The sequence below is a fragment of the Pseudophryne corroboree genome, chromosome 4 (genome assembly GCF_028390025.1).
Source record: "Pseudophryne corroboree isolate aPseCor3 chromosome 4, aPseCor3.hap2, whole genome shotgun sequence".
NCBI classification, from domain to species: Eukaryota; Metazoa; Chordata; class Amphibia; order Anura; family Myobatrachidae; genus Pseudophryne; species Pseudophryne corroboree.
Genome location: NC_086447.1, coordinates 886,703,118 through 886,727,161, shown reverse-complemented (window position 1 = coordinate 886,727,161; position 24,044 = coordinate 886,703,118). Strand labels below are relative to the sequence as shown.

General features: G+C 48.3%; 1 protein-coding gene across 2 annotated transcripts in view; it reads left to right on the top strand.

Annotated features, from left to right (window-relative positions):
* Positions 1-24,044, top strand: part of RNF8 (ring finger protein 8) — an 81,511-nt gene that overhangs the window by 34,588 nt on the left and 22,879 nt on the right. For both annotated transcript variants that reach the window (XM_063918872.1, XM_063918873.1), the window contains exons 2-4: positions 75-203; positions 2,762-3,424; positions 22,974-23,036. In XM_063918872.1, coding sequence (XP_063774942.1) covers positions 75-203; positions 2,762-3,424; positions 22,974-23,036 — 855 coding nt within the window. The remainder of the gene's footprint in view (positions 1-74; positions 204-2,761; positions 3,425-22,973; positions 23,037-24,044) is intronic.

The following is a 24,044-nucleotide window of genomic DNA, read 5'->3' as shown; positions in this document are numbered from 1 at the left end:
GTTGATCATATTTCTTCTAATCCTTTACCTATGTGCAGGTAGCGGTTTGTGATTAGTTGTTCTGTCTCCGTCAGGTCACGGTGGGAAGAGGGCTTGGAGTTACCTACCAGCTGGTCTCTAAAGAATGTCCCCTTATGATTTCCCGCACACATTGCATATTCAGGCAGAACACCGCAGGCCAGTGGACGGTCACTGACAACAATGTAAGTCTCCCGAATACATTGGACATTTTGCCTTTTACCTTGTATGCAGTTATTACAGCTCTAATCTTCTCCCTTCTCTCTGCAACTCCATATTTATCAAATTACTGTAGACCCCATATTCCCATCTTTATTTCGGTATTGGACAGATGTGGTAATTACTGAAATAATTGTGGATGTGGGTACAAAGCAATGTGGAGCATTTTTTCCCACTTTCCTTTTTTTTTTTTTTTTTTTCTTCTAGAATGGTAAAGTGTTCCTTTGGGCTAAATTAATTATTTTGAAAAGAAAATATAAATATTGAAGGAAACTGAAAGACCCATTGGAGTCAATTCTATTCTCCGACAGTTGAATAGCGCCAGGAGTTTGCCCTCGGCGCTATTCAATGCAGCGACGAGTGACCCTCAATTGTCGGGAATTCTTCTCTCATCCCGGGGGGGTGAGAGAAGAAACCCGACAAAAGTGCTTCCTCGCGGCCGGCGCGAGGCTGATTCTGTCGGGAATCAGCCTCGCGCCGGGGAGTTAAGTCGGAGAATGCCCGTTCTCCCAACAATTTAACCCGTTTAGTCGGCGAGAACCGGCCATCGCCGACTTAACTGGAGCTGAATTGAATGGCGTCGGGAGCTAATTCCCGGCGCTATTCAACTGTCGGAGAATAGAATTGACCCCACTTTCTTGAAACGCAGAAAAATAATTTTATATAGCAATTAAGGGCACTTAACATTTCCATAAAATTCAGAAACCATTAACATAATGGGGGTCATTGCGACCCGTTGGCGTGGTGCGGACAGGTCGGAAATGCGCATGTGCGGCGGACGCATTGCACATGCGCGTCGTTGCCTGGCGACGATCGTCGCCAGGCAGTGACGCCGCCAGCGACAAATGTGATCGCAGCGGCGATCGCAAGAAGATGGACAGGCGGGAGGTGTTCCGGGGCGGATACTCACCGTTTCCAGCTGTTTTGGGGGAGTGGTAAGAAGAATGCAGGCATGTCCAGGCGAACGGAGGGCGGATGTCTGACGTCAGGACCGGGACCTTCATCGCTGGATCCGTCGCACTGGGTAAGTAGCTGCAGGGCTAGTCTTGTTTTAAGTGAAACTTTTTTAGTATAGCAGGGCTGCACAAGCGTTCGCAGCCCTGCTATGCTAAAATACACTCCCCATAGGCGGAGATTAGTTGATCGCACCAGCAGCAAAAAGTTGCTGGCTGCGATCAAATCGGAATGAGGGCCAATGTGTCATCTGTTCCAATCATTTTTTTATCATACCCACAAAGGTACCAGGCAAGGTAGCCATCTTGGGCACACTACATAGGTTACACTGGGTTGAATAGGTAACACCTGGGCAAGATACACTGACTTTACAAAATGTTTAGATCCATGCACACCACATAGGTTACAGTGTGCGAGGCGGGCAATGCATGGATATGTGAATTGGGAAAGATATGGAATAGAAAAGTGTGATACAGGATATGCATGGAATTATTACATAAATGAATTATTCATCCTATAACCAGGTGAGGCATTGGGGGAAAAAATGAGGAACAACAAACCAGATACCCAAAGGATCTAATTTCGACAGGTTCTTCTTAGTGCCCCTTGAAAGGCCTAGCCAAGGCAGCCATCTTGGTTGCACTACATAAGTTTCAGTGAAATGAGCAATTCGTAGAAATAATATGCAGTGGGGAACAGAAAGGAAATAAAAAAACAGGACAGCAACCATCGTGGGCGTATCGCAGTGGCTACTGAGCTGTGGGCCTGGATAAATGCACATTGGGGTGAATTCAATTGAGGGAGAATGGATTTGCCCGATTGAATATGCGCAGCAGCTACCATATTTTATGGCAGTGTGATCTTGCCCAAAAGTGTGCGCTACCCAATTGGGTAGCAAGCACTTTTTAGTGAATTGACTTGGGGAAGGATGCGAGAGAGGTTGCTGTTTCCGGCATTTAAGCGCAACAGCAATTCGTACCCTTCACTCTCACTTGAATTCCCCCCATTTTAAGGAGGCCAGACAAATTTGTAGGAGTATGGAATTGAAGAATACCATGGTCATGGTGCAGTGCTTGAGAACATCTGGATTTGTAACGGTTAGAGTATATCAAAGTCCAGTCCATGCCCGGTCACAACTCCAGTTAGAATTCTTCATGCTTTAATTGCCATTCTTTGTAGTGGCTAATTGTTTATCAATAAGTACAGGAGGCTCATTAAAATAATGGATGTTGCAGAAAGATAACATCACCGTAAAAAGCAAACTTCCTTCAGTTGCGAAAAGTAGAGCCAGGGAGAAACATCAGATATGTAAGATGAAGATGGCGTTACCTGTGGGGAGAGGAGAGACAGGGTTCAGTCTCCAGTTACACCTCTTTGTGCTTTTAGATGGCATGATGGAAATGACCAAAGCCTGTGTAGGAATCTTACTAAACGTAGGTCAGAAAGTTATCAAAATGAAGCTGCCCGTGTATTATGTTATTTAGCGGATCTATTTGTGTTGTCAGTGCCATTAATATGTGAATAGAAACGTCCCTTTTGTAATGTGGTTGTGTTTTATTTTTTGTTGCAGAGCTTGAATGGAGCTTGGCTGAACAAGGAGAAGATGGAGCCTCAGAAGACATACATCCTGACTAAGGGAAGCTGCATCCAGCTGGGCGTACCCCCGCCAAACATGGACATGGCAGAGTTTGAGTATCAGCTGGTTCAGGAGAGTCTGGAACAAATCAAGAGATTCCTGATTCGCCCGCTACCGGGAAAGTCCAAACCACCTAGAACCAAAAGGAAACACAACTGTGATGATTCTGAGGCCTCTGGAACAGAGGGTACCTCCAACAGTGGTAAAGCAAAGGTCCACCGCTCCTTAAGGGATGGAGATGAAGCAGCTAAATCGTACAAAACAGAGTTGTCCAAACAGCCCACTGTGAAAGTGGTTGTGGCGGAACCTGGACTAGAAGGCTCTATGGAGGAAGTGACAGCTACTCAGCTGCAGTGTCCCATCCCTTTACAGTTGTCCATTCTGCGGCAGTCAATAGCAGAGGTCAGAAGTCTTAATGCACAACTCCAGGAGATACAGGAGGCCATGGGAGATAAGCAAAAGAGTGGATTAAATGGCAGCAAATATCTGCAGGAACTTAATAGTCGTTTCAGTGAGCTTGATGTTAAGCGTGAAGATGTTCTCCAGAGTGTGAATGAACTGAAGAAGCTTCTCCAGGAGGAAGAACAGAAGAAGGAGGTAAGGAGCAGAGGAAGGACTCGCTTGAATTTTGTCCGGCAAAGTTTTTTTTTTTACTTAATTGTAATATCATAGCATTAGACAGTAGAGTAATTACAGTTCAGATTACCATTTCCTTTGTGTGGATGTTACTGTGGTTTTATAGCCTCTTCTGAGAGAAGTGCCCATTGTCTTCTGAGGTGTCGCCGGTCCGTACTGTACTCCTTGACAGAATAACTTCTTTTCTTCTAGACAGAGTTTATCTTTAGTCTTAAGATTTATTTAGTAATGCACCATAAACCCAGCGGAACAGGATTAGACATCTAGATTCCATTTAATACGATACGTATTGCCACAGACGTATTACATTCAGCATCACACAGGGCCCGTTCTAGACTTTTTGTAGCTCAGAGCAAAATTTTCCTTGTGTCCCCCCACCATATTCAAAATAGCGACAGTGTGCGTGCAGAAAATATAGGGGCATGGCCGCATAATAGTACCAATTCACATTACACTGCACAGGAGTGTCCATTAGTCACATCACACCACACGGTAATACCCCTTATACACAGTACACCACACAGTAGAGCCCCTTATACGCGTTACATCACAGTACAGCTGCTTATACATGTTACACCACAGTAGAGCCCCTTAAACACATTATGCCATGGTAGAGCCCCTTAAACACATGCCATGGTAGAGCCCCTTGTGCATGTTACGCCACAGTAGAGCTGTTCATAATCAACAGTAGACAGTACAGCCCCATATCAACTGATCAGCTGATATATAACCCCAGCAACATACTGCAGTCTCATAAGTGTTTGCAAAATAACCGCTATAGCGCGTTTTTACGCGCTGCAGACAGCAGGGGACTCACTTTGTAAAAATGAGCGGGTCCCACAGGATGCGCTAAGAGTCAGAGGGGTATATGCAATTGCGGTCGAATTCCCGAAAATGTCGAAAAACGGGACATTTTCGCCCCCCAAAAAAATTAAACTATGCAATACACTACTTTTCGCCAAAAAAACGGCCATTCCAAATTCAACTTTTTGAAATTCGACATTTGTCAAATTCGACATTTCTGCAATGGTACAAATGCGGCATTTCGACAAAAGTATATTCAATTGAAGATTGTAAATTCGACAGCAGTGCTTTTAGACATTAAATTTGTAATTTTCAATCCGCCACACTTTGCTGGCGGAATCTAATAAAATTTAAAAACATGTTTTCTCTGACGTCCTAGTGGATGCTGGGAACTCCGTAAGGACCATGGGGAATAGACGGGCTCCACAGGAGACTGGGCACTCTAAAGAAAAGATTAGGTACTATCTGGTGTGCACTGGCTCCTCCTTCTATGCCCCTCCTCCAGACCTCAGTTAGAATCTGTGCCCGGCCAGAGCTGGGTGCTCCTAGTGGGCTCTCCTGAGCTTACTAGTAAAGAAAGTATTTATTAGGTTTTTTATTTTCAGTGAGCTTCTGCTGGCAACAGACTCACTGCTACGTGGGACTAAGGGGAGAGAAGCAAACCTACCTGCTTGCAGCTAGCTTGTGCTTCTTAGGCTACTGGACACCATTAGCTCCAGAGGGTTCGAACACGGGCACCTGTCCTCGATCGTCCGTTCCCGAAGCCGCGCCGCCGTCCCCCTCGCAGAGCCAGAAGAACAGAAGCTTGAAGACGACGAAATCGGCGGCAGAAGACTCCTGTCTTCATTTAAGGTAGCGCACAGCACCGCAGCTGTGCGCCATCGCTCCCAGCACACTTACACACTCTGGTCACTGTAGGGTGCAGGGCGCCGGGGGGGGGGGGGGGGCGCCCTGGGCAGCAATTGAAGTACCTTTTGGCAATAAAAATACATATATATACAGTCTGGCACTGTATATATGTAAAAAACCCCGCTATTTTTTTACACAGAAAGTGGGACAGAAGCCCGCCACTGAGGGGGCGGGGCCTTCTTCCTCAGCACACCAGCGCCATTTTCTCTTCACAGCTCCGCTGAAAGCAGCTCCCCAGGCTCTCCCCTGCAGTATCCAGGTACAAGAAGGGTAAAAAAGAGAGGGGGGGCACATAAATTTAGGCGCAAATAAAACATATAAGGCAGCTATTGGGTAATCACTTTTCTCTATCGTCCTAGTGGATGCTGGGGTTCCTGAAAGGACCATGGGGAATAGCGGCTCCGCAGGAGACAGGGCACAAAAAGTAAAGCTTTACGATCAGGTGGTGTGTACTGGCTCCTCCCCCTATGACCCTCCTCCAAGCCTCAGTTAGATTTTTGTGCCCGGCCGAGAAGGGTGCAATCTAGGTGGCTCTCCTAAAGAGCTGCTTAGAAAAGTTTAGCTTAGGTATTTTATTTTACAGTGAGTCCTGCTGGCAACAGGATCACTGCAACGAGGGACTTAGGGGAGAAGAAGTGAACTCACCTGCGTGCAGGATGGATTGGCTTCTTGGCTACTGGACATCAGCTCCAGAGGGACGATCACAGGTACAGCCTGGATGGTCACCGGAGCCTTGCCGCCGGCCCCCTTGCAGATGCTGAAGTAAGAAGAGGTCCAGAATCGGCGGCAGAAGACTCCTCAGTCTTCTAAAGGTAGCGCACAGCACTGCAGCTGTGCGCCATTTTCCTCTCAGCACACTTCACACGGCAGTCACTGAGGGTGCAGGGCGCTGGGAGGGGGGCGCCCTGGGAGGCAAATGAAAACCTATTTTGGCTAAAAATACCTCACATATAGCCTCCGGAGGCTATATGGAGATATTTAACCCCTGCCAGAATCCGTTAAGAGCGGGAGACGAGGCCGCCGAAAAAGGGGCGGGGCCTATCTCCTCAGCACACAGCGCCATTTTCCCTCACAGAAAGGCTGGAGGGAAGGCTCCCAGGCTCTCCCCTGCACTGCACTACAGAAACAGGGTTAAAACAGAGAGGGGGGGCACTAATTTGGCGTTAGAAATATATAATAAAGATGCTATAAGGGAAAACACTTATATAAGGTTGTCCCTATATAATTATAGCGTTTTTGGTGTGTGCTGGCAAACTCTCCCTCTGTCTCTCCAAAGGGCTAGTGGGTCCTGTCCTCTATCAGAGCATTCCCTGTGTGTGTGCTGTGTGTCGGTACGTGTGTGTCGACATGTATGAGGACGATGTTGGTGAGGAGGCGGAGCAATTGCCTGTAATGGTGATGTCACTCTCTAGGGAGTCGACACCGGAATGGATGGCTTATTTAGGGAATTACGTGATAATGTCAACACGCTGCAAGGTCGGTTGACGACATGAGACGGCCGACAAACAATTAGTACCGGTCCAGACGTCTCAAAAACACCGTCAGGGGTTTTAAAACGCCCGTTTACTTTAGTCGGTCGACACAGACACAGACAGGGACACTGAATCCAGTGTCGACGGTGAATAAACAAACGTATTCCTTATTAGGGCCACACGTTAAAGGCAATGAAGGAGGTGTTACATATTTCTGATACTACAAGTACCACAAAAGAGGGTATTATGTGGGATGTGAAAAAACTACCGTAGTTTTTCCTGAATCCGATAAATTAAATAAAGTGTGTGATGATGCGTGGGTTCCCCCCGATAGAAAATTAGGGGCGGTATACCCTTTCCCGCCAGAAGTTAGGGCGCGTTGGGAAACACCCCTTAGGGTGGCTAAGGCGCTCACACGCTTATCAAAACAAGTGGCGGTACCGTCTATAGATAGGGCCGTCCTCAAGGACCAGCTGACAGGAGGCTGGAAAATATCATAAAAAGTATATACACACATACTGGTGTTATACTGCGACCAGCGATCGCCTCAGCCTGGATGTGCAGAGCTGGGGGGGCTTGGTCGGATTCCCTGACTAAAAATATTGATACCCTTGACAGGGACAGTATTTTATTGACTATAGAGCATTTAAAGGATGCATTTCTATATATGCGAGATGCACAGAGGGATATTTGCACTCTGGCATCAAGAGTAAATGCGATGTCCATATCTGCCAGAAGATGTTATGGACACGACAGTGGTCAGGTGATGCAGATTCCAAACGGCACAAAGGTGTATTGCCGTATAAAGGAAGAGGAGTTATTTGGGGTCGGTCCATCGGACCTGGTGGCCACGGCAACTGCTGGAAAATCCACCGTTTTTACCCTAAGTCACATCTCTGCAGAAAAAGACACCGTCTTTTCAGCCTCAGTCCTTTCGTCCCTATAAGATCATATCTGCCCAGGGATAGAGGAAAGGGAAGAAGACTGCAGCAGGCAGCCCATTCCCAGGAACAGAAGCGTTCCACCGCTTCTGACAAGTTCTCAGCATGGCGCTGAGACCGTACAGGACCCCTGGATCCTACAAGTAGTATCCCAGGGGTACAGATTGGAATGTCGAGACGTTTCCCCTTCGCAGGCTCCTGAAGTCTGCTTTACCAAGGTCTCCCTCCGACAAGGAGGCAGTATGGGAAAAAAATTCACAAGCTGTATTCCCAGCAGGTGATAATTAAATTACCTCTCCTACTACAAGAAAAGGGGTATTATTCCACACTATATTGTGGTACTGAAGCCAGAAGGCTAGGTGAGACTTATTCTAAAAAAATTTTGAACACTTACAAAGGTTCAAATCAAGATGGAGTCACTCAGAGCAGTGATAACGAACCAGGAAGAAGGGGACTATATAGTGTCCCGGGACATCAGGGATGCTTACCTCTATGTCCCAAATTTGCCCTTCTCACTAAGGGTACCTCAGGTTCGTGGTGCAGAACTGTCACTATCAGTTTCAGACGCTGCCGTTTGGACTGTCCACGGCACCCCGGGTCTTTACCAAGGTAATGGCCGAAATGATGATTCTTCTTCGAAGAAAAGGCGTCTTAATTATCCCTTACTTGGACGATCTCCTGATAAGGGCATAGTCCAGGGAACAGTTGGAGGTCGGAGTAGCACTATCTCGGATACTGCTACAACAGCACGGGTGGATTCTAAATATTCCAAAATCGCAGCTGACCCCGACGACACGTCTGCTGTGCCTAGGGATGATTCTGGACACAGTCCAGAAAAAGGTGTTTCTCCCGGAAGAGAAAGCCAGGGAGTTATCCGAGCTAGTCAGGAACCTCCTAAAAACAGTGCATCATTGCACAAGGGTCCTGGTAAAAATGGTGGCTTCCTACGAAGCAATTCCATTCGGCAGATTTCACGCAAGAACTTTTCAGTGGGATCTGCTGGACAAATGGTCCGGATCGCATCTTCAGATGCATCAGCGGATAACCCTATATCCAAGGACAAGGGTGTCTCTCCTGTGGTGGTTATAGAGTGCTCATCTTCTAGAGAGCCGCAGATTCGGCATTCAGGATTGGATGCTGGTGACCACGGAGCCCAGCCCGAGAGGCTGGGGAGCAGTCACACAAGGAAAAAATTTCCAGGGAGTGTGATCAAGTCTGGAGACTTTTCTCCACATAAATATACTGGAGCTAAGGGTAAATTTATAATGCTCTAAGCTTAGCAAGACCTCTGCTTCAAGGTCAGCCGGTATTGATCCAGTGGGAAAAACATCACGGCAGTCGCCCACGTAAACAGACAGGGCGACACAAGAAGCAGGAGGGCAATGGCAAAAACTGCAAGGACTTTTCGCTGGGCGGAAAATCATGTGATAGCACTGTCAGCAGTGTTTCATCCCGGGAATGGAAACTGGGAAGCAGACTTCCTCAGCAGGCACGACCTCCACCCGGGAGAGTGGAAACTTCATCGGGAAGTTTTTTCCACATGATTGTAAACCGTTGGGAAATACCAAAGGTGGACATGATGGCGTCCCGTCTGAACAAAAAACGGGACAGGTATTGCGCCAGGTCAAGAGACCCTCAGGCAATAGCTGTGGACGTTCTGGTAACACCGTGGGTGTACCAGTCGGTGTATGTGTCCTCTGTCCTCTGCTTCTCATACCTAAGGTGCTGAGAATTATAAGACGTAGAGGAGTAAGAACTATACTCATGGCTCCGGATTGGCCAAGAAGGACTTGGTACCCGGAACTTCAAGAGATGCTTACAGAGGTCTTATGGCCTCTGCTGCTAAGAAGGGATTTGCTTCAGCAAGTACCATGTCTGTTCCAAGACTTACCGCAGCTGCGTTTGTCGGCATGGCGGTGGAAAAAGGCATTCCGGAAGAGGTCATTCCTACCCTGGTCAAAGCCAGAAAGGAGGTGACCGCACAACATTATCACCACATGTGGCGAAAATATGTTGCGTGGTGTGAGGCCAGGATGGCCCCACAAAGAAATTTCAACTCGGTCGTTTCCTGCATTTCCTGCAAACAGGAGTGTCTATGGGCCGCAAATTGGGGTCCATTAAGGTTCAAATTTCGGCCCTGTCGATTTTCTTCCAGAAAGAATTGGCTTCAGTTCCTGAAGTCCAGAAGTTTGTCAAGGGAGTATTGCATATACAACCCCCTTTTGTGCCTCCAGTGGCACTGTGGGATCTCAACGTAGTTCTGGGATTCCTCAAATCACATTGGTTTAAAACCAGTCAAATCTGTGGATTTGAAGCATCTCACATGAAAAGTGACCATGCTCTTGGCCCTGGCCTGGACCAGGCGAGTGTCAAATTGGTGGTTTTTTCTCAAAAAAGCCCATATCTGTTTGTCCATTCGGACAGGGCAGAGCTGCGGACTCGTCCCCAGTTCTCTCCCTAAGGTGGTGTCAGTGTTTCACCTGAACCAGCTTATTGTGGTGCCTTGCACCTACTAGGGACTTGGAGGACTCCAAGTTGCTAGATGTTGTCAGGGCCCTGAAAATATGTTCCAGGACGGCTGGAGTCAGGAAAACTGACTTGCTGTTATCCTGTATGCACCCAACAAACTGGGTGCTCTTGCTTCTAAGCAGACTATTGCTAGTTGGATGTGTAATACAATTCAGCTTGCACATTCTGTGGCAGGCCTGCCACAGCCAAAATATGTAAATGCCCATTCCACAAGGAAGGTGGGCTCATCTTGGGCGGCTGCCCGAGGGGTCTCGGCTTTACAACTTTGCCGAGCGGTTATTTAGTCAGGGGCAAACACGTTTGTAAAATCCTACAAATTTGATACCCTGGCTAAGGAGGACCTGGAGTTCTCTCATTCGGTGCTGCAGAGTCATCCGCACTCTCCCGCCCGTTTGGGAGCTTTGGTATTATCCCCATGGTCCTTTCAGGAACCCCAGCATCCACTAGGACGATAGAGAAAATAAGAATTTACTTACCGATAATTCTATTTCTCGGAGTCCGTAGTGGATGCTGGGCGCCCATCCCAAGTGCGGATTGTCTGCAATACTTGTACATAGTTACAAAAATCGGGTTATTATTGTTGTGAGCCATCTTTTCAGAGGCTCCGCTGTTATCATACTGTTAACTGGGTTCAGATCACAGGTTGTACAGTGTGATTGGTGTGGCTGGTATGAGTCTTACCCGGGATTCAAAATCCTTCCTTATTGTGTACGCTCGTCCGGGCACAGTACCTAACTGAGGCTTGGAGGAGGGTCATAGGGGGAGGAGCCAGTACACACCACCTGATCGTAAAGCTTTACTTTTTGTGCCCTGTCTCCTGCGGAGCCGCTATTCCCCATGGTCCTTTCAGGAACCCCAGCATCCACTACGGACTCCGAGAAATAGAATTATCGGTAAGTTAATTCTTATTATTATAAGTAAAAATCCCTGTGTTATATAGCGCTGTGGTGTGTGCTGGCATACTCTCTCTCTGTCTCCCCAAAGGACTTTGTGGGGTCCTGTCCTCAGTCTGAGCATTCCCTGTGTGTGTGCGGTGTGTCGGTACGGCTGTGTCGACATGTTTGATGAGGAGGGTTACGTGGAGGCGGAGCAAGGGCAGATAAGTGTGGTGTCGCCCCCGTCGGGGCCGACACCTGATTGGATGGATATGTGGAAGGTCTTAAACGACAATGTAAGCTCCTTACATAAAAGGTTTGATGACGCTGCAGCCTTGGGACAGCCGGGGTCTCAGCCCGCGCCTGCCCAGGTGACTCAGAAACCGTCAGGGGCTCATAAACGCCCTCTATCTTAGATGGTTGACACAGATGTCGACACGAAGTCCGACTCAAGTGTCGACGATGATGAGGCACATTTACAGTCTAAAATGACCAAGGCCATCCGATACATGATTATTGCAATGAAAGATGTATTACACATTTCTGAGATTAACCCTGTTAATACCAAGAGGGTTTATATGTTTGGGGAGAAAAAGCAGCCAGTGACTTTTCCCCCATCTGATGAATTAACTGACACGCTTATCTAAAAAGGTGGCCCTGCCTTCTCAGGATACGGCCGCCCTAAAGGAGCCTGCGGATAGAAAGCAGGAAGCTATCCTGAAGTCAGTGTATACACACTCTGGTACTCTACTGAGACCTGCTATTGCTTCAGCCTGGATGTGTAGTGCTGTAGCAGCATGGACAGATACTCTGTCAGATGACATAGATTCCCTCGACAGGGATACTGTTTTGCTAACCCTGGGCCATATAAAAGACGTTGTCTTATATATGCGGGATGCTCAGAGGGACATTTGCCTGCTGGGCTCTAGAATTAATGCTATGTCCATTTCTGCCAGGAGGGTCTTATGGACTCGGCAATGGACAGGAGAGGCTGATTCTAAAAAACACATGGAGGTTTTGCCTTATAAGGGTGAGGAATTGTTTGGGGACGGTCTATCGGACCACAGCGACAGCTGGAAAGTCGACTTTCTTGCCTCAGGTTTCCTCACAGCCTAAGAAAGCACCGTATTATCAAATGCAGTCCTTTCGTTCTCAGAAAGGCAAGAGGGTCAGGGGCGCATCCTTTCTTGCCAGAGGCAGGGGTTGAGGTAAGAAGCTGCACCATGCAGCCAGTTCCCAGGAACAAAAGTCCTCCCCTGCTTCCACTAAGTCCACCGCATGACGTTGGGGCTCCACAGGCGGAGCCAGGTGCGGTGGGGGCGCGTCTCCGAAACTACAGCAACCAGTGGGTTCGCTCACAGGTGGATCTCTGGGCTGTACAAATTGTATCTCGGGGATACAAGCTGTAATTCGATGCGACACCCCCCCCCCCTCCCCCTCGCCTTTACCTCAAATCAGCCTTGCCAGCTTCCCCCATGGAAAGGGAGGTAGTACTGGCGGCAATTCACAAGCTGTACCTCCAGCAAGTGATTATCAGGGTCCCCCTCCTTCAACAGGGAAGGGGTTACTATTCCACAATGTTTGTGGTACCGAAACCGGACGGTTCGGTGAGACCCATTCTGAATTTAAAATCCTTGTACACTTTTATATAAAGAAATTCAAGTTCAAAATGGAATCGCTCAGCGGTTATTGCAAGCCTGGAAGAGGGGGATTTTATGGTGTCGCTGGACATCAAGGATGCTTACTTGCATGTCCCCATTTACCCACTTCACCAGGAGTACCTCAGGTTTGTGGTACAGGACTGTCATTACCAGTTCCAGACGTTGCCGTTTGGCCTGTCCACGGCACCGAGGATATTTACCAAGGTAATGGCCGAAATGATGATACTCCTTCGGAAGAAGGGAGTTATAGTTATCCCGTACTTGGACGATCTCCTTATAAAGGCGAGGTCCAGAGAGCAGTTGTTGATCAGCGTAGCACTCTCTCAGGAAGTGTTGCAACAGCACGGCTGGATTCTGAATGTTCCAAAGTCGCAGCTGATTCCTACGACGCGTCTGCTTTTCCTGGGCATGATTCTGGACACAGAACAGAAGAAGGTGTTTCTCCCGGTGGAGAAGGCCCAGGAATTAACATCTCTGGTCAGGGACCTCCTGAAACCAAAACGGGTTTTGGTGCATCACTGCACGCGAGTCCTGGGAAAGATGGTGGCTTCATATGAAGCCATTCCCTTCGGCAGGTTCCATGCAAGGATCTTTCAGTGGGATCTGTTGGACAAGTGGTCCGGATCGCATCTTCAGATGCATCGGCTGATCACACTGTCCCCAAGGGCCAGGGTGTCTCTTCTGTGGTGGCTGCAGAGCGACCTCCACCCGGGAGAGTGGGGGCTTCATCAAGAAGTCTTCACACAGATTGCAAAGCGATGGGAACTGCCACAGGTGGACATGATGGCGTCCGGCCTCAACAAAAAGCTAAAAAGATATTGCGCCAGGTCAAGGGACCCTCAGGCGATAGCTGTGGACGCCATAGTGACACCGTGGGTGTACCAGTCGGTATATGTGTTTCCTCCTCTTCCTCTCATACCCAAGGTACTGAGAATAGTAAGAAAGAGAGGAATAAGAATAATACTCATTGTTCCGGATTGGCCAAGAAGGACTTGGTACCCGGAACTGCAAGAAATGCGCACAGAGGACCCATGGCCTCTGCCTCTCAGACAGGACCTGCTGCAACAAGGGCCCTGTCTGTTCCAAGACTTACCGCGGCTGCGTTTGACGGCATGGCGGTTGAACGCCGGATCCTAGCGGAAAAAGGCATTCCTGATTAAGTTATTCCTACGCTGATAAAGGCTAGGAAGGACGTGACAGCAAAGCATTATCACCGTATATGGCGAAAATATGTTGCTTGGTGTGAGGCCAGGACGGCCCCTATAGAGGAATTCCAGCTGGGTCGATTCCTGCACTTCCTACAGTCAGGGGTGACTATGGGCCTAAAATTGGGGTCCATAAAGGTCCAGATTTCGGCCCTATCCATTTTCTTTCAAAAAGAACTGGCTTCACTGCCTGAGGTTCAGACGTTTGTTAAGGGAGTGCTGCATATTCAGCCCCCTTTTGTGCCACCAGTGGCACCCTTGGATCTTAACGTTGTGTTGGATTTCCTGAAATCCCACTGGTTCGAGCCACTTAAGACCGAGGAACTAAAGTATCTCACGTGGAAAGTGGTCATGCTGTTGGCCTTAGCATCGGCTAGGCGTGTGTCGGAATTGGCGGCTTTGTCATGTAAAAGCCCATATCTGATCTTCCATATGGACAGGGCAGAATTGAGGACTCGTCCCCAATTTCTCCCAAAGGTGGTATCATCGTTTCATTTGAACCAACCTATTGTGGTGCCTGCGGCTACTCGGGATTTGGAGGACTCCAAGTTGCTGGACGTAGTCAGGGCTTTGAAAATATATGTTTCCAGAACGGCTGGAGTCAGGAAGACTGACTCGCTGTTTATCTTGCATGCACCCAACAAGCTGGGTGCTCCTGCTTCAAAGCAAACTATTGCTCGCTGGATCTGTAGCACGATTCAGCTGGCTCATTCTGCGGCTGGATTGCCGCATCCAAAATCAGTAAAAGCCCATTCCACAAGGAAGGTGGGCTCTTCTTGGGCGGCTGCCCGAGGGGTCTCGGCTTTACAGCTTTGCCAAGCGTCTACTTGGTCGGGTTCAAACACCTTTGCAAAGTTCTACAAGTTTGATACCCTGGCTGAGGAGGACCTTGTGTTTGCTCATTCGGTGCTGCAGAGTCATCCGCACTCTCCCGCCCGTTTGGGAGCCCATGGTCCTTACGGAGTTCCCAGCATCCACTAGGACGTCAGAGAAAATAAGAATTTACTCACCGGTAATTCTATTTCTCGTAGTCCGTAGTGGATGCTGGGCGCCCGTCCCAAGTGCGGACTTTCTGCAATACATGTATATAGTTATTGCTTAAATAAGGGTTATTGTTATGAGCCATCCGTTGAGTGAGGCTTAGTTGTTGTTCATACTGTTAACTGGGTAAGGTTATCACAAGTTGTACGGTGTGATTGGTGTGGCTGGTATGAGTCTTACCCTAGATTCCAAAAATCCTTTCCTTGTAATGTCAGCTCTTCCGGGCACAGTTTCCCTAACTGAGGTCTGGAGGAGGGGCATAGAGGGAGGAGCCAGTGCACACCAGATAGTACCTAATCTTTTCTTTAGAGTGCCCAGTCTCCTGCAGAGCCCGTCTATTCCCCATGGTCCTTACGGAGTTCCCAGCATCCACTACGGACTACGAGAAATAGAATTACCGGTGAGTAAATTCTTATTTTTTTTTGGGTAATAGCATATTTATTTATATTAGAAGGGATTAGGTACTTGGTTTGTCTATTTAGGAGGCACAAGTATTATTTATATATTTTTAAAAATATATATATATTTTATTTTATTTTTTTTTATGGAATGGTGTAAAAATCAGGGGGGGGAAATGCGTGGGGTCCCCCCTCCTAAGCATAACCAGCCTCGGGCTCTTTGAGCCGGTCCTGTTTGCCAAAATACGGGGGTAAAAATTACAGGGGATCCCCCGTATTTTAACAACCAGCACCGGGCTCTGCGCCTGGTCCTGGTGCAAAAAATACGGGGGACGAAAAGAGTAGGGGTCCCCCGTATTTTTTGGACCAGCTCCGGGCTCCACTAGCTGGACAGATAATGCCACAGCTGGGGGTCACTTTTATACAGCGCCCTGCGGCCGTGGCATTAAATACCCAACTAGTCACCCCTGGCCGGGGTACCCTGGAGGAGTGGGGACCCCTTCAATCAAGGGGTCCCCCCCAGCCACCCAAGGGCCAGGGGTGAAGCCAGAGGCTGTCCCCCCATCCAAGGGCTGCGGATGGGGGGCTGATAGCCTTGTTGAAAATGGAAGAATATTGTTTTTTGCAGAAGAACTAAAAGTCCAAGCAAGCCTCTCCCTCAAGCCGGTACTTGGAGAACCACAAGTACCAGCATGTGGGGGGGAAACGGGCCCGCTGGTACCTGTAGTTCTACTGCAAAAAAAATACCCAAATAAAAACAGGACACAGACACCGTGAAAGTAAAACTTTATTACATACATGCCGACACACATACTTACCTATGTTGACATGAGGTTCGGTCCACTTCTCCAAGTAGAATCCACGGTGTACCTGAAAATAAAATTATACTCACCTGATCCAGTGTCCGGTTCTTTTATTGTAATCCACGTACTTGGCAAAACAAAAAAACGCATTAACCCGTACCAGACGGACTGAAAGGGGTCCCATGTTCACACATGGGACCCCTTTCCCCGAATGCAGAGACCCCCCGTGACTCCTGTCACAGAAAGGTCCCTTCAGCCAATCAGGAAGCGCCACGTCGTGGCACTCTCCTGATTGGCTGTATGCGCGTCGGAGCTGTCCGACGCGCATCGCACAGCTCCCTCCATTAGTTTCAACAAAAAACATGTGTAAACATGGGACCCCTTTCAGTCCGTCTGGTTCGGGTATGCGGTTAGTTTTTTTGCCAAGTACGTGGATTATAATAAAAGAACTGGACACTGGATCAGGTGAGTATAATTTTATTTTCAGGTACCCCGGACGTCGACATTGGAGACGAGGCCAGAGTCGGCGTGTCAACATAGGTAAGTATGTGTGTCAGCATGTATGTAATAAAGTTATACTTTCACGGTGTCTGTGTCCTGTTTTTATTTGGGTATTTTTTTTGCAGTAGAACTACAGGTACCAGCGGACCCGTTTTTCCCCCTGCATGCTGGTACTTGTGGTTCTCCAAGTACCTGCTTGCGGGGGAGGCTTGCTGGGACTTGTAGTTCTTCTGCAAAAACAATATTCTTCCATTTTCAACAAGGCTATCAGCCCCCCATCCGCAGCCCTTGGATGCGGGGGACAGCCTCGGGCTTCACCCCTGGCCCTTGGGTGGCTGGGGGGGGGGGGGGCCTTGATTGAAGGGGTCCCCACTTCTCCAGGGAACCCCGGCCAGCGGTGACTAGTTGGGTATTTAATGCCACGACCGCAGGGCGCTGTATAAAAGCAACCCCCGGCTGTGACATTATCTGTCCAGCTAGTGGAGCCCGGTGCTGGTCCAAAAAATACGGGGGACCCCTACTCTTTTTGTCCCCCATATTTTTTTGGACCAGGCGCAGAGCCCGGTGCTGGTTGTTAAAATACGGGGGATCCCCTGTCATTTTTCCCCCCGTATTTTGGCAACCAGGACCGGCTCAAAGAGCCCGAGGCTGGTTATGCTTAGGAGGGGGGACCCCACGCAATTTTTTTTCGGGTTTTTTTTTAATTTTTAAAAATCGAATCAAAATCCGTCAAATCGGCCGTTTTTCGACTGCGGGACTGTTGAATTCGTTTTTTATTGAATATGTCGAATTCCGGCACCCACCTGCCGGAATTCGACGGTCGAATTGTGTCGAATTTAAAAACGGGCGAAAAAGTGCCGCAATTTGCCCGGAATTGCATATACCCCATAGTCCTGTGTGCGCCTCAGCCAATACTTAAATGGTATTGGCTGAGGCACACACAGGACTCTGAGACTCAGCGCGTCCTGCAGAAAGCCACTCATTGCCCGTCTCCCTAGCTCACCGCCGGCGCCTCCCGAGAGTACTCCCTTTTACATGCCAACAGCGCCGCTCCAGCCTCCAAGAACTTAGAGACTGCTTGAAAAGCTGCAGGCACGCGGCACTGTGCTGTGTAATGGCAGCTAACTCCCTGCACCCAGCGCGTTTGTGCAGGAGAAGATCTTCACGGGGCTGGTGCTCTGGTTCCATGTCTGCACCATGCAGGGGCCGAGTGACTGGAGGAACTGACAGAGGACATGACTGTGGGTAGGCTGTAGGAGAGGTGCCTCAAGCATGTAAGATCAAACAGGGAGGTGGGAGCACCTCAGAGGCTGTGCTGTGTCGTACAGGGAAGGGGGGCCTACCTCAGAGGCTGTACTGTATTCCACTCTATGGGCAGGTATATATCCCATATATATTACACATACTCTGTGTAGTGTCACTACAAAGATCCTGGACAGGTGAATCACATGCATAATTATATATACACATACATTTATTTATTATGTGTATATTTATTATTATTATTTATTACCAGTTATTTATATAGTGCGCACACATTCCGCAGCACTGTACAGAGAATATTTGGCCATTCACATCAGTCCCTGCCCCAGTGGAGCTTACACTCTATATTCCCTACCACGGATACACGCACACACATTTTACGCTAGGGTTATTTTTTTAAAGGATCCAGTTAACCTACCAGTATATTTTTGGATTGCGGGAGGAAACCGGAGTACCTGGAGGAAACCCGCGCAAATACGGGGAGTATATACAAACTCCACACAGTTAGGGCCATGGTGGGAATCGATCCCATGACCTCAGTGCTGTGAGGCAGTAATGCTAACTATTACACCATCCGTACTGCCCCGTATATATAATTATGTGATTGACCTGTCCAGGATCTTTTGTCGTGATATTACACAGGGGATGTGTAGAATTTTTTTTTTTATATCTCCTATCCAACACAATGAGGAACTCCCGGCTATAGAAAAATGACGACACAGTGGTAATTGATATTAATATTTTAATCAATTGATATCACTTACCACTGTGTCCAGTGTCGTATGTCTGTAGCCGGAAGTGCCGCACGGTTTTGGGATATGCTATGAACATAGTGTGTGTGTGTGTGTATATAATATACACCCAGTATAATGTCACAGTAGAGATCCTATTGCCTGCCCCTAACCCCCTCCTGGTTGTGGATCATTGGGTCAACCCTGTCTAGGTCGACAGTCACTAGGTCGACACTGACTGAAGGTTGTCACATGACTAGGTCGACAGTTATGGAAGGTCAACATGATCGTTAGGTCGACATTGGCAAGGTCTACACACAAAAGGTCGACAATCTTTTTTTGGGGGGGCGGGGGAGGGGTTCTTGAACCTAATTTCCTTCTGGGACCACCGACAGTTGAAACGCTTTGCTCGCCACACTGCGGGCACGGTGGCTCGCTACGCTCGCCACAAGGTTTATGACCAACTCTTTGCCCACTTGGATAGAGGAGGTATGAAAAGGTCCCCAAACCCCCCCCAAAAAAAAACTGTCGACCTAGAGACCGTAGAGACCGAATACAACCCCCTCCTTGCCCACAGCACTGCCCCAACTGCTTATCCCCTCCATGCCCCCAGTATTGCCTGCCCCTACTTCTATATACCCTTACCACCTCCAAACCCCCAGTATTGTCTGCCCCCAACCTCCTCTGTGCCTGCCTTCACGTCCCATAATATGTGATGGAACCCAGAAATAGTGCCGTAGGACCCCAATTTTATTAAAGTGAGGGGACCCTGGGGCTCACAAATTTTTTTGCTCTGCACGATCACTCCATAATAATGTCCCTTATTCTGCATTACAGTGCATACACTCCTGTGGCACCCCTTACATCCACAGGTCTGTGTGACTATCATCTGTAGCCCACAGAGCTTACACTCGACACCAGTGCTGTCCCCCACTTCCGGGGTTGTGGTCACATGGGATCCGCCTGTACCTGTCAGAGTCTCCCTGCTGGGCTGGCTGGTGCTGGGTAGTGATGGAGGCGCGTAGAGTTGTGGCAGTTTCCTAGCAGCAGATGCTCCTGTGGTGCTGCTGCCTCCTCCTCCCCCCTACAGTAGCCGAATACATGTCCTCCCGGTGGTGCCATCAAGCCACGCCCCATGTGTGTGCAGCCTGGAAGTTGGGCGGGAGCTCTACAGGCTGTGTGCGCTCTCCTACCGCCACTTCCCCATGGCAGCCGCAGGCTGAGCTCTTTGCTAATGCGGCAGTAGGGGCAGGCAGTACTCGGCACAGCTCCCGCACCTTGCAGTTTGTAGCGGGCGGTGAGGGCGTTTCCAGAGCCTAATTGCTGAGCGATCAGATCTACATTCATTCTCTACTGTCCTCTGCATCTGAAATTGATCAGATGCTTGCATTGATTGTAGCCACCTGTGTGAGACGGGATCACAATAGGAGAACAGCCAGTGGTGATTTAGAATGAGTCGCAATACTGCTGTTTCCATGAAAGCAGTGACACATACAATTTAACAGGTTTTGGAAGTCGTTTTAACATCGGTAAAAAAAAAAATGGAATTTTGAGGTTTTGTCTGCAAGTGTCAGTATTTTGTGTTTTTATTTAACGTTTCCGTTGCATCTACTAGACGTTATTGAGGAGAGTGATACAGGCTGCCCTCTAATCTGTGCGGAACAGAGCATTCTGCAATCTGAGTTCAAATTCCCGGTATTGCCATAGCAGCACAGATAGGTTTAGTTGGGGCTAAGCTCCTCTGGTTTTACTTGAAAGAGCAGCATGCTTAATTACAGATAATGCAAATTATAATTGCTGCTGCCTAGCGGACATCATTTACAGAACTGCTAGGCAGCTGGAGCTTGGATACAGCTGTCTAGGGTTAAGTATGATATGCCAGCTGCCGGGATCCCGGCGGTCAGCGTAACAACAACTGGATCCCGGCAGCAGAATGCTGGCAGGAGGGGTGAGCGCAACAAAGCCCCTCGCTGCGCTTGCCACAGGTTCTATTCTCACTTCTATGGGTGTCGTGGACACCCACGAATGGGAATAAACCCCCTTTTTGCCTGCATTTTTAGCGTTCAGGATCCTGGCGTTGACATGCTGACCGCCGGGATCCCGAGCGCCGGTAACATAACCGCATCCCATCTAGAGATCTGCACAGTATATAAACGGTCAGTGACATGAGTATGCGGTCTGAGATAGCCTTGCCGCTTGATTGGTCAGAGGTAGCCAGTCAGCAGAGTCTCCTACTCTCTAAAGCAGTCTCTTCAGTGACCGCTGTTATCGGGTTTAGTATGGCTGGAGATTGCCATGTTACCCAAGTTAGATTTAGTAGAGCTGAACTCTGCAACGGGAGATTTGAGGTCGAGCGCTCTAACCACCTCTTCCAATCCCGAAACAGGGGTGAGCCCTCATTCAACCTTACTATCACTACATGCAGTCCCCAGGGGTTGGGTTTGATATACCGTCGGTCAAAATGCAGACCGTGGCATCCCGGTGGTAAGAATCCCAACAGGGGCAAGGTAAGTATACTTGCCTTTCTTCTATGACCCTTTAACCCTAACCTCCCCCCGCAGCCTAAACCTAACAACCCACCCCCAGCTTACCTCTCTGGCAGCCCAGAGATTCCGGAGGCCGGGATTGGGATTCTAGTCTGGATGCTGGCGCCAACATTCCGAGCAGTGTCTTGATCCCACCGGCGGTATTTCGGCTGCCGGGATCCTGAACGGATCCCGTCACCAGTGCTAAAATATTATTCCACCTGGCAACAGGTATTTATCGAGTCCTGCCATACACCATATGAAACTGTATCCGGATGGAAGATGGTAAATAATCAAAAGGTCAGCATAGTCAAAGGTTGACAGTTAAATGGTCGACAGGGTCAAAAAGTCAACATACAAATTATCGACCCAAAAAAGGTTGACACATTGTTTTTCATGATGGTGAGGCGCTTGGGAGAGGGTTAGGGTTAGACTGCCGGTGGGGATGGTCAGGATTAGGCACTTGGCGAACGGGTAGGGTTACGCACTAGGGGAATGGATAGGGTTAGGTACCACTGGGAGGGTCAGGGTTTAGGCATTAGGAGGAGGGTAAGGATTAAGGTTAAAATAACACAAGAAAACTTGTGTCAACCTTTTTTGTGTTGACCATTTGCATGTCTAGTGTTCATTCTAGCACCCTGCACCTTTCAAAACACGTGCAGTTCCTCTTTCCTGCCTGGGGTGTCGCTCTCTCCTCTGGTGCTTCTCAGCACACTCAGGTCTGTATTTCAGTGCCGAGATACAGACCAGAGCGTTCTGAGAAGCACCAGAGCAGAGAGCGACACCCCAGGTAGGAAAGGAGAACTGCATGGATTTTGAAAGGTGCAGGGTGCTAGAATGAACACTACATTTCGACTTTTTGACCCTACTGACCGTCTAGCTAGAGACTGGCAATCTTTTAACCCGCACCCCGTAGTAAACAGTATTTGTAGTAGAACTGCACACAGTTGGTTTACTGTGATCCCTTGCCGTCACTGGGGCCGCTTCATGAGTAATATATATGAGGAGCTGGTAAAGGCTGCAGGCTCGTACAGATGGCTGCCTCCTTCATGTGAGAGGCATTCCAAGCGATGGGTCATCATGTACAGTAGACACATGGAAATAATAACCTGGTTAGCATGACTTTTTAAAAAAAAAAAACTGGCATCATTTTTTTTTTAATTGGCATTTTAAGAAAAAAACAAAACAGATAACAAAATAAGCAGCGAAAAAGAGACGTAGCAAAGACAGGAACAAAATTTACAAATCCTGGAAAATATAATGAAGTCAATGTAAGGTATGCAAATATAGAATAAAAAGCCATATAAAGCATCAAGCCAGTATTGCATATGAGCAGATGAACCATTCCAGGGTGCACAGGGCGAGGCCAACAAAAAACAGACACCTCTATCCCCGTCCTCAGCAGAGACCATGACGAGACTGACAGCAGCGATCCCAAATCTTATGATGCTTAATGAGCAGCGTTCCTAGATGTATAAGAGTACCTTTCATGGTCTGTAGTGTCATTAACAGGAGCCTGCCATATATGAAGGGGAGGGGGGAACCAGTGCGAACCAAGTTCCGGTTATCCGGCCTTTAATTCAGAATACAGTATATTTATGGTCTTGTTTTTTCATCTTTTATATAATGCCCACAGCACATTACAGTGTTATGTCCTCATTCACATCAGTCCCTACACCACAGGAGCTTACAGTCCATATTCCCTACCGCATGGACACACAGACTAGGGTTAATGTTGTCAGTAGCCAGTTACCCTACTAATGTGTATTTGTACTATGGGAGGAAACACACACAAAGCTGAGCTGAGTATTTATTATGATGTCACAGACTTTTTTTTTGTGTGTGTTCACAGGATGAATCCTTACTGGCAGAAGATACAGGTCTTAAGGAACAGCTGGCACAAACTTTTCAGGAGGTAATGTTAGTGCAGTCTGGGAAAGGCAGATACGCTGAGGACATCGGATAACATTCGTTCATATGGGCAGAAACCATGTTCTCATGGCCCTGGATAGATATGTTCAGACCTAGAGCCAGTTACACGCCTACTGTAAATCTAGCTCGTATTAATGGAAGATTAAAGGTGGCCATACATTAAGCTGAGGTATTACATGCAGCCTCGCATGCGATACCTCTGCGACTCCCCGCCGGCGGCTATCTCGCATACGATACATTATATGCTGTAGTTTTGCATACAGTGTTTCATATGCGATCCCACTCACTGCTCCGGGATAAGATGTATTCTTGGTGCAGCAATGGCACTCTCCTGATCCGATGCGCACAGGACCACGCATTGGATCGGAATGGGAAGTAAATGACGCCTGATTTGACACTTTTCACACTGTTTATCGGCCCAATGGGTCGAACTCGACTAGAAATGGTCCATATCGTACTAGTGTATGGGGGCCTTTAGATATTAAGTGGAAAGAGGACTCTGTACATTAGAGGACACAGATATAGGGGGGAGAGAGGACTGTGCAGTCTCCATATATTGGAGGACACTGAGAGGGGAGAGAGGACTGTGCAGTCTCCATATATTGGAGGACACTGAGAGGGGAGAAAGGACTGTGCAGTCTCCGTCTATTGGAGGACACTGAGAGGGGAGAGAGGACTGTGCAGTCTCCGTCTATTGGAGGACACTGAGAGGGGAGAGAGGACTGTGCAGTCTCCATATATTGGAGGACACTGAGAGGGGAGAAAGGACTGTGCAGTCTCCGTCTATTGGAGGACACTGAGAGGGGAGAGAGGACTGTACATTAGAGGACATGGATATATTTAGGGGAGAGAGGACTGTACATTAGAGGACACTGAGAGGGGAGAGAGGACTGTACATTAGAGGACATGGATATATTTAGGGGAGAGAGGACTGTACATTAGAGGACACTGAGAGAGGACTGTGCAGTTTCCATACATTAGAGGACACTGA